We start from the raw sequence: 10,318 nt of genomic DNA on the forward strand, positions 1-10,318 counted from the left end.
AAATTACTTAATGCTTTAAAAGAGTTATTCAATTTATGTTAGAAACATTTTAACTTGACTTAGAAAATTTTTATTATCTTAGAAATTTTTATGAAAATTGACTTAAATTTTTTTTTAAAAAAGTTAACTTAGAATTTTTTTCCCTCCTTATAATTTTGCTTAAAATTGACTTAGAATTTTTCAGATAAAAACAGTCATAAGTGTTGGTATTTCAGAATTTTTTTATTAAGTTTCAAATTTAAAATTTTGTTTATCTGAAGAGTGTTTGAATTAACCTTAGACTTGTTTATAACCCTAATTTTTATGTGATCAAAGGGGGAGAAGTATGTTAAGTCTAGGGGGAGGGAATATAATTTTTCAGTTGAAAAATACTTGGACTTATGTGAATATAAATTATTTTTATTGCATATGTTTACCCTAACTTAACTTGGGTTGCTCACATCAAAAAGGGGGAGATTGTTGGAACCCCAAGGTATTTTGATGTGATCAAACAAGCTAAGTTAGGTCCTGCGTTTGTTTAACCCTTGTGTCTAAGTGTGCAGGAGCTTAGGAACACAGGAAGTCGAGCGGAAGACGCGGCTAGCGAGAAGGACGGCACGGGAGTCCGAGGGACGAGGTGTCCGCGGAAGAGTACACCGGTGGACGAGAAGAGCGTGTGCGACGCTCGAGGGACGAGAAACCGGGAAGGAAGACCGCTCGAGGAGAAGGCCGGAACATGGGTTCGGGTGAGCCCTATTCCGGAAGGCCGAGATCACCCAAGCTAACGGAGCCGGAGCGAACAGACCCGGACCGAAACGAGCTAAACCGGAGTAGTGGAACCGGACCACAAAAAGTCAACAAAGTTGACTTAAGAGGTCCGGGCGCCCTGGGCGCTATTGAGGGTCCGGGCGCCCGGAGGGCGCCCGGAACTCCTTCCAGGCGCCTGGACCAGTACTATAAATATAGTACTAGTTTGCACATTCATAATAACGAACTTGTAATCAATTCTTTCTGTGCTTCCAATTCTGTTCTTTTCATTTGTGCTGTCAACGTTGTAAAGAGGCTACTCCACCCAGAGGAGAATCAGATAGTGCGCTTACATTCATTGGATTAGCAATCCCCTGATTGCAAACCAAGTAAAACTCTGGTGTCTATTTTTCTTTACTTAGTCTCTTTTATTTATTTATTACAAGTGTTAATTATATAGTTGAAATCCGAGAAAGGTTCAAGTTTTATTTTATAGGGCAATTCACCCCTCCCCTCTTGCCGGCCTCCAAAGGGACCTACAGTTACAACTATGTAATAGAAAAGAAAAGAAAGGTCTAGTCTAACTCAATTGATTATCTCTAATGTTATAGACGCAGCCCCCGACAACGACGTCAAAAAACTTGTTACGTAATTGCAAGTGTACGGTTTCGTCGTCAGTAATAAAAAGATATCGAATCCACAGGAACTGGTTATAAACACTAGAGATGTCTCACAACGAATTAACTAAACAATCGACAAAGGAAGTGAATGTACTGAGTAGCAACTAGAAATAGAAATAGAAAAGAAAATGTAAGAACTTGGTTTTTGTGAGAGTTCTAGGAGTTTGATTTCATTGTAATATTTATCAATGTAAAGTGATCTACCAATTCTTATCATCAATTGTCATGCATTTGCTGGAAGTTACCGGTTTCCTCCTGCAAAAGTCAACCGGTAAGGAACTTTTATCTATACCTCTAGTAATTTGATAGTTATAGTCTCCATGAAGTCCGTTAGTGGGGCAGCTTATCACCAATGCCCCTCGGTCATACAACATAGAAGTACATCATCATTCAATCCACATAAAGACATAGGGAATAAATGCACTCAACCAATCCACCTCCTTGTAAGACTAGCTTCACCCTTCAAGGTGATTCCCTAGATGTCCATTAGTGGGGCAGCCTGTCACTAGCGCCCCTCGGTCATTTGATCTAGGGAATCCCTCTACGAGATCCACAAGTGGCACAAACATCCAATCAATCATGGAAATCAGATCCAAACATAACAAGCCATAGAAGATCAAATAGATACAAAACATAACAACATCATTGATATAGGAAATTATCATATCCATGAGATTCTTATATCAAATCACACCACAAATACTCCCTTAGTCCTAGAACAATGAATCTACTCCATAATGTAAAGATAGAGATATGAAGATAAAGAGATCACAAATATTTCAATCCAAATCGAGAGAAGAGAATAGAAATGCTTATCTAGCGACGATGAGTGATCTTCGGAACCAATTCCTTGCTTCTGGAGTTGAATCTGAGATGGAAATGACTTAGGAGCGCTGGATCATGGTTGGAGAAGATGGAGATTGACTCTAAACTTGATCTCTCTAAAAGGGAGAGCCTCCTCCCTTTGAAAAAAAGGAAGAAGCTCCTTATATAGTGCAGGGCACGGGCGCCACACAGCCCATGCCACGGCCGTGTGGCACACACGGCCCCAGCTGCTCTGCCCTCGGCCAAGGTCACACGGTCGTGTGGCCTTCACACGATCGTGTAACTCTCTGCCTTTGGCTGGCTCACACGGCCGTGCCAATCTTTGCCTCTGGAAATCTCACACGGTCGTGTGGCACACACGACCTGGGCTTGTCTCTTCTCTGGAAATGTTGCACGGCCATGTGGAGAAGTTGCTTGGGCCATGTAGATCTACACAACCAGGTTCTGGTTGTGCTTTCTGGGATGACACGACCGTGCCAATCCACACGGTCGTGTCATTCTCCTCCTCTAGTGAAGCTACATGACTTATCTGCTCCACACTGCTAACGTCATTTTCCTCCTTGCTCCTTTGACACGACCGTGTGACTCACATGACCAATGTTGTCTTTCTTTTCTTGTTGCCTAGATCAGCCACGAGCATCATTTCTTCTCAAAATTCGACTCCTGAAGACATAAAATACACAAGAGCATATCTCCGAACAAAGAAAAGTATTTATGCTGAAAGTAAGTCAAATAGTATGAAAGTGTATAGACAAAGCATGCATAAAATATGTAAATGTGCGTTAAAACATGCTAAACAAGTGTATATAATCTACACACATCAGTGCTATAGTAGTTACCATGTTGAATGCCCATTTGCAGATTGTGTTTACATACATGTCTAGTGTGTCCTATCAGAGGAAACATATTAATTATACCTATGTTGTGTGTGAACACGTGTCTGGTGTGTAATATCAAAGGATTCATGTCGATTATATCTATATTGGGTGAGCATACATGACTAGTATGATTATTGGATGTATTATGATGATTATACTTACGTTGTAGTGTGCATATGTATATGGTATGTACTAATGGTCTTGCTACTTACTGTATGTGTTGTTTAGTAGACACTTGTGGATCTTTTTATACATATAGATATATGTGATAGATAGATCATGCACTAGATCTACCTATGTTGATTGGTTGTTGCATTGAAGATGATTGCATTGGTATCATGATTATTTACATCATATCTATCATTGCACTGCATGCTGACAACCAAAGTCTCTCTTATGGTTGAGAGAGTTGTCAGTCATTTTTAGCTGCCCATTCGGCCACTAAGGGAGAGTGGTAGCTTGGAGTGGAGCTTGTCCTATTGTGCCTGCTTGGCCATTCTGAGTAATGGTAGCTGGAGTCGTGTAGGCAGTGACCCCTCGTTGTTATGCAGCTAGATAGCTACTCTACATCCTTCCCGTCTTGGCCATTAGATGTAGTGGTATCTGGAGATGTGTGCAGTCGTCACAGTCCTGCCCATTCGGTCACTCAGATGTAGTGGTGGCTATGAGTGACGTGTAGGAGTGATGCATACATGTTCATATACATATGATGCGCGGTGCATCTTTCAAAGATATATCTGTATTTGCTTGTGATTATTGCATTTGCTTGTGATTATTGCATTTACTTGAGATATGATTGTTGCATATGGTTGTCATGCTTTATACATGTATATGCTGTCAGTTATATTGCTCAAGTGTTACGAGCAGATTTGTTGTTGATCCCTAGTGAGTTTACTAATCACTATATTGAATGTGTTAGATCTAGATTGGATATGTGTATTCATTATGTCAGTTATGATTATGTACATTGCTGATGTTATATATGATCATGTTCTTATTTCTCTACTGAGACGGTATACTTTGATTTCTATATTATTTTATATTGATCATGCACTATCTTGTCCATTACCCGCTGAGTCACCCGAACTCACCACCCATTTGTATGTTTTATGTTTTTTAGGTAACCTGTAGACATTGTAGAGTCACTTGGAGTATCCTGTTTGTCGGTCTCATGTCACATCCGAGGATGGTCTTTGCTTTGCTTTTTCTTTCTTGCATTTCTTTGGATTTCTATGTACTTGGCATTGTAATAATTTTGACGTGGACTTGGTGTTTAGTCTTGTGGCTACTTTTGTCATTTCTGATGGTTGTTGTGTAAAGCCTAGCCGTCTAGCAGTCTGTGAGTTTTTCCTTATGTTTTCCACTATGTTTTATTTATTTCCAGCCATGTGGACTGTTTATTATTTTGTTTTCTATGCCAGTCATGTGGGCTGCATATATAACTGTGTGGTTGTTGATCCAGTCATGTGGGCTATATATTAAACTACGTGGTTGTATTTTATTCTAGCCGTGTGAGCTATAGGTTATTATATTTGTACAGTCGTATGACTATGTATCCAGGTTCCATATGTTGTCATAAGGGGAAGATGTTATCCATTTTTCGGGAAAGGACTCTCTTGGGATGTGATAGTACAAATAGATCTAACTAACTACAGTGAATGTCAATGAATACATAATGACAAGGATATAAGAAATTTCATTGAACTACCATTTCAAAGTGGAGCAACAATCTGGTTCATCAACCATGACATTTTTGGATTTAATGGTAAGTTATCCTTTTTATTCTAACCTTAAATTTTACCACGAGGTCTGCATATCTACAAGGTGTCAAATAGTGAGGCATCATGAAGACTTGCGAGTTGTTATGAATGAATTTTCTCAAGGATAGTAAAGTTTATGGTCAAAATGAATTTCACCAAAATGTTGGATTACTAGTAATACTATATTACTGTGTCTGTTTGATATATCTTGCAATACCTAAATCACATATTTATGGATATTCTGGCCCTGCCTATTTTCCCTGTAATGACACAATGCCTATCCTTTAATATCCCACCTTAATTCCTAAAAATCCAAAACCCCTAGATTACAAAGCAGAAATACTTTAATTTGATGTTGAAACCGACAATTCGTGGAAAGCATAATCCAACCAAACATATTTAAGCAACATGATAAATGCATAAGTAGAAATCAAAACTTGATATGCCAACCTGATGCTGCGAGAATGACCACGAAGGCCAAATCCCAGAGGTGACTGTGATGATGGCGCTTGAGATCACTAGGGCTCGTGACTTTGCATGACCGATGCATTGTCTACACCCAATAAACAGTCTCAAGAAGGCATGAAAAGGGTTTCAAGTGGCAAAGGTGAGCAAAAGGCAAAAGATTAAGTTTGGGGAGATAGAAGGCAGTGAAGTGAAGGGGAAAGAAAATGTGAAAATGTCTCGTGTGTTTGTCTTTTTTTAGCACTTTTAAAAAAATGTTTATAATATTTTATAATTTATAACTAGGTATTTTTAATTATTATTTTTACTGATATAACATAGGATTATTTGGTTAATTTTACTATAAAATATATCAAAATTTTACTTAAAAAATTGGGGCTTGCTAGGAGATGAAGACTTGTGCGCAGGCTCCACCTTGACCACCTCAGGGCCGACTCTGGTTGCTTCGTCCCGGTGATGGCCGACCTCGGTCCTCGTTGCTCCGTAGTCGTCGCCTCCTCGCGTACAGTGGCCAATGAAGAGTAATTTTGGTTTCATTTTATGAAAAACTCATGGTTTTTTTTTTATAAAATGTCTTTTAGACATTCACTATTTTCTTCTAAAATGATATCTTCTTTTCTAGAAAATAAATATGAAAATTACCAACCAAATAATATTTTTCTTTTTCTCAAAAAATGAAAATGAAAAAAATAACCACTAAACGCTACCTTAAAGTTATGAGATTTTCTGATTTCGAATTATATTCATTCCCTGATTGTTTATATGGTGCAGTGTTATATTACCAGAAATTACTGATTACTTAACCAAATAAAATTTTCTTCGATTATCTAATTATCTATTCAGGTTTTTGACGATAACCTCCAACTAAATGCCCCATTAAAGCTAAGTCTTTTCTTTTTCTAATCTTAATTAAAAGTATAATTGGTATGTAAAATGAGGATTTCCGTTAAAACATTTTTTCTTTTAGGTGGCATTTGGTTTATGGGTTTGGGAATGAGGGAATGGATTCATTCTCAAACCTTGTGTTTGGTTGATGGGAATGAAATCAAGATTTTGGAATGAAACCCAAAAATTTGGGTATGGATGAAACCCACCCTCTCCCTTGCGTTTTGATGGAATAGGAATATGAATTAAGTTTTAGACAAAAATACCCTTAGTATATTTGTTCAATTTTTTTTTAATTTCACACTCCCTCTTTTTGTTCTCTCTCATCATATTTTTTCTCTCCTTATTTTATCATCACACTTTCTCTCTCAACATACTTTCTCTCTTCTCATTCTCTCTCATCACACATTCTCTACCATGTTCTCTCTGTATTCTCTTCCATCATACATTCTCTCTCCTCATTTTCTCTCTCTTCATTCTCTTCCATCATACTTTCTCTCTCATCGTACTTTCTCTCTCCTCAATCTCTCTTAGCATACTCTCTCTCCTCATTTTCTCTCATCATATTTTCTGTCTTTTCATTTTCTCTCATCACACTCTCTCTTTATATTTTCTCTAATCACACTTTCTCTCTCTTTATTTTTTCCCATAACTTTTTCTCTCTCCTCACTTTTTCATTTTCTCTCATAATACTTTCTCTCTTCACTTTTTCCATCACTCTTTCTCTCTCAACATACTTTCTCTTTCTTTAGTCTTTCATCATACTTTCTCTCTCTTCATTTTTTCCCATCACTCTTTCTCTCTTATCGTACTTTCTCTCTCCTCACTCTTTCATTTTCTCTCATAATATTTTCTTTCTCTTCATTTTTCCCATCACTCTTTTTCTCTCATCACACTTTCTCTCCCATCATACTTTTTCTCTTCTCAATCTCTCCTATCATGCACTTTCTCCTCATTTTCTCTCATCATACTTTCTCTCTCTTCATTTTTCCCAACACACTTTCTCTCTCATCATACTTTCTTTCTCATCATTTTCTCTCATCATGTTTCTCTCACATTCAACTTTCTCTCCCATCTAATTTTTTTTTCTTATTTTCCTGTAAGAGTAAAAAAGGAAATTTAAGTTTATTCCGATTGAAAATATTTAACTAACCAAATATCATTTTTAAGAATAATACCCAAGCTCATATTTATTCTCATTCTTATTCCATAATACTATAATATTCATTCCTATTTCGATTCCTAGTAGAGTACCAAATGCCCCTTAATTTTTATTCTCTATCATTCCATATACCTTATTGATTTCATTATTAGAGATGATATAATAAATTTAAAATATAATTTATTACGTGGACCATTACGAATCAATTTCGCAAATTCGTCTGGAGTAAAAAAAAATTGAAAATAGAGAAAAAGTGAGAAAAATAAATAAAAATAAATAACTCGATCTTCTTGAAATTGTGAGTGGTTTAGCGAAGAGCGAAAGGGATGACGACGGCCATGGCCTTCGGTTATCCTTCTTGTGCCACTTTAACAGCGCCCGCGCCATCCCCTCGGCTTCTTGCCTCCTCTAGCTGCCTGTTCTTCACCGGAAGCCCGGCCAGGGCCTCCCTCGCCGTCGCCCTTCGCCCCCGCCCCCAACGCCGCCGGCAGTCATGGGGCGGCGGCGCCCTAGGCTGCCGATGCCTGTTTGGCCTCGGGGTTCCTGAGCTCCTCGTTATTGCGGGGGTCGCCGCGCTCGTATTCGGCCCGAAGAAGCTCCCCGAGATCGGAAGGAGCATCGGCAAAACCGTTAAGAGCTTCCAACAGGTCCGCCGCACTTGTAGTCCTAAAAGTGTGATTTTTTGATGATTTCTTGAAATTTTGATTGGTTTGCCTTCATCGGATTAATGATCATTTAGATTTAATTGCCTGACCTATTTGTTGTAATCTATCAGTACCAAATTAGGTTTTGCCCTGCACATCACACATCAAAGAAGGGATCTTTCCGTGGCACCAAATTTTACCTTCTTCCGAGTTGTTTACGGCTTAAGAGAGAGTCGGGATTGGTGTATTGTCTACTTTGGGCAACATATTATCTTCTGATGGAAATTGGCTCCAAAGCGAGAAGTTTCTCTTGAGGCCGTCAATCTTGAAATTACGACCCAGCATGGACATCCCCAAACTAAGCTATGACAATTATTTCCAATGGCATAATAGCACACTTTGCAGCTGCAGTTGATTCCTATACTTCATAAGTGTTATTACTTGTCTTACAATAGTTGAAAATAGACATCAAGTTGTCCTCCATGACCCATTTGAGACCGTTTAACTATATTTTGTTGGACTTTCTTTGTAACCTAAAATGGTTTTGGTATAAGTTTAACCAGACTCTTGATCCCATCAGCATATCTAACTTCTGGTACTAATTCAGTTTACATCTATTATTAGCAAGTTTCATTTTAAATGTGTATGCCAAATAGAACCGTTAATGGCTGCACGCAGACAATGGAAGCAATACAAAGCTATTTTCATAGTCTGAACAACGTAGATTAACCTACAAGTATCTGTGCCACTTCCTAACTTGGATTTCTCTGGTGAAGCAATATAAAGCAAAATGTTAACAAGAATTGATTGTCCTTTACTCTTTAACTGACTGTCTGTGGGAATCAATGTAATAGAGTCTCTCCTGTCCTTTGGATTGGTTAGCCTATGCTTGCCATTTTGCTTGGCTAGTTTCTTGCTTAGAGAGACTGATTTACTAAGCCATGCTCTTTTCTGTGCTTAACTTAAATATGCAATATTTTGACAATGTGCATCAGAAAATTTGGTTTTCAACACTTTCAATTATGCAATTACCAAGGTTCTTTATTATATTCCTTTGATGTATTTCATCTAAGTTCCACCTTCCCTTGGCCTTCAATTGTTCAGGCAGCAAAAGAATTTGAAACTGAATTGAAGAAAGATCCTGACGATTCCAGTACAATGCTTCCAGCTGAAAGCTTGAAATCTGTAAGTGGTGAAGACGAGAGAAAAAAACTAGAAACATCAGCCTCGGAAGACACTTGATGGTTGTGGTTACTTATTTTGGTTCTGATGTTGTATGATAGGGTTCATTTTCTCCATTCTCTAGAGCAACGGAAATGAGACTCGAGTTAGAGAAAGTTATTAGCATTTCTTGAAATCGTGTTTGCGGTTCTTCATATGTTTGTTTGGATAGATATGCAATTATAATGTCAGCATTTGTTAGTTTATATACCTGTTAAATTCAGTATTTGGTCCATTTGTTTCACTAGTCTTGGAAGAGGTAAAGATGGTGATCGAAGAAAAGAGTGATACTTACCAACCTGAACACCGGTGGTCAAATAGTTGTGACATCCAACAGGATACAAGATTTGGAGAAACTCATATACCTTTGTCCGATTGAACATGGAATAAAATGTAGCAACTTCATAGACACGTATAGGAGCAACTTCTGTAATCTTTGCCACCTAAAATGGCACAAATTGCAAGAAATATATCAAAAACCTGGTGCAATTTACATGAATGATAAAAATAAAGATAGGGCAGGTTCTTCGCAATCATCGGCAATGATTCAAGAAAGGACAAATTTGAAGAATATGGAACCACCTTTAGTCAAAATTAAAATACTAGCCATCATTTTCTCTAGTAGTTAGAATTAGTATTCTACACAGGTTAACACCATTAATTACAAACACAAACATCATGAAAATATCAGGTTGTCCATCGTAATAGGAGATTTAAATCCTTGATTCTTGCTTAACAGAATTCACCTAGAGATTTCATGCTTAAGTTGAATTACTATGATCAGATTAAATAAGTGAGAATCTGCACATTGGAGGCTCGAGAGACGATTTGAATTATTGTAAGGCAAAAATCTAGACAATAAAGAAGTAAAAAAAAATGCTTTATTATTTTTTCGAAAAAAATTATCAATGGAGAGATCATGCTACCTAAGAATTTTCTGGATTTACTATAAATCTACTTTATTTCCAAAACCAAAGATGTTTCATCAGGCATGAAGGATGTAGCTAGGGGTGGACATCAGTAATGCTAAATCAATAAACCAAATTGATCTATAGGTTTGGTTTCGGTTGGC

At 37.7% G+C, this 10,318-nt stretch overlaps 1 protein-coding gene across 1 annotated transcript; it reads left to right on the plus strand.

Moving 5' to 3' along the window:
- Positions 1-7,666: 7,666 nt before the first annotated feature.
- Positions 7,667-9,452, plus strand: LOC122055982 (sec-independent protein translocase protein TATA, chloroplastic-like). Its single transcript, XM_042617707.1, has 2 exons — positions 7,667-8,028; positions 9,130-9,452. Exons 1-2 carry the CDS (start codon positions 7,708-7,710, stop codon positions 9,265-9,267), a joined length of 459 nt encoding a protein of 152 aa, XP_042473641.1. The 5' UTR covers positions 7,667-7,707; the 3' UTR covers positions 9,268-9,452.
- The last annotated feature ends 866 nt before the right edge of the window (positions 9,453-10,318 follow it).

The sequence above is a fragment of the Zingiber officinale genome, chromosome 1B (assembly GCF_018446385.1).
Source record: "Zingiber officinale cultivar Zhangliang chromosome 1B, Zo_v1.1, whole genome shotgun sequence".
Classification (NCBI taxonomy): Eukaryota; Viridiplantae; Streptophyta; class Magnoliopsida; order Zingiberales; family Zingiberaceae; genus Zingiber; species Zingiber officinale.

What these genes read in the sequence shown, in the direction of transcription:
- LOC122055982 (XM_042617707.1), top strand. Translation starts at nt 7,708, where the DNA reads ATGACGACGGCCATGGCCTTCGGTTATCCTTCTTGTGCCACTTTAACA. An exon ending in CCGTTAAGAGCTTCCAACAG is followed by an intron (nt 8,029 to 9,129) that starts GTCCGCCGCACT and finishes TCAATTGTTCAG; the next exon opens with GCAGCAAAAGAATTTGAAAC.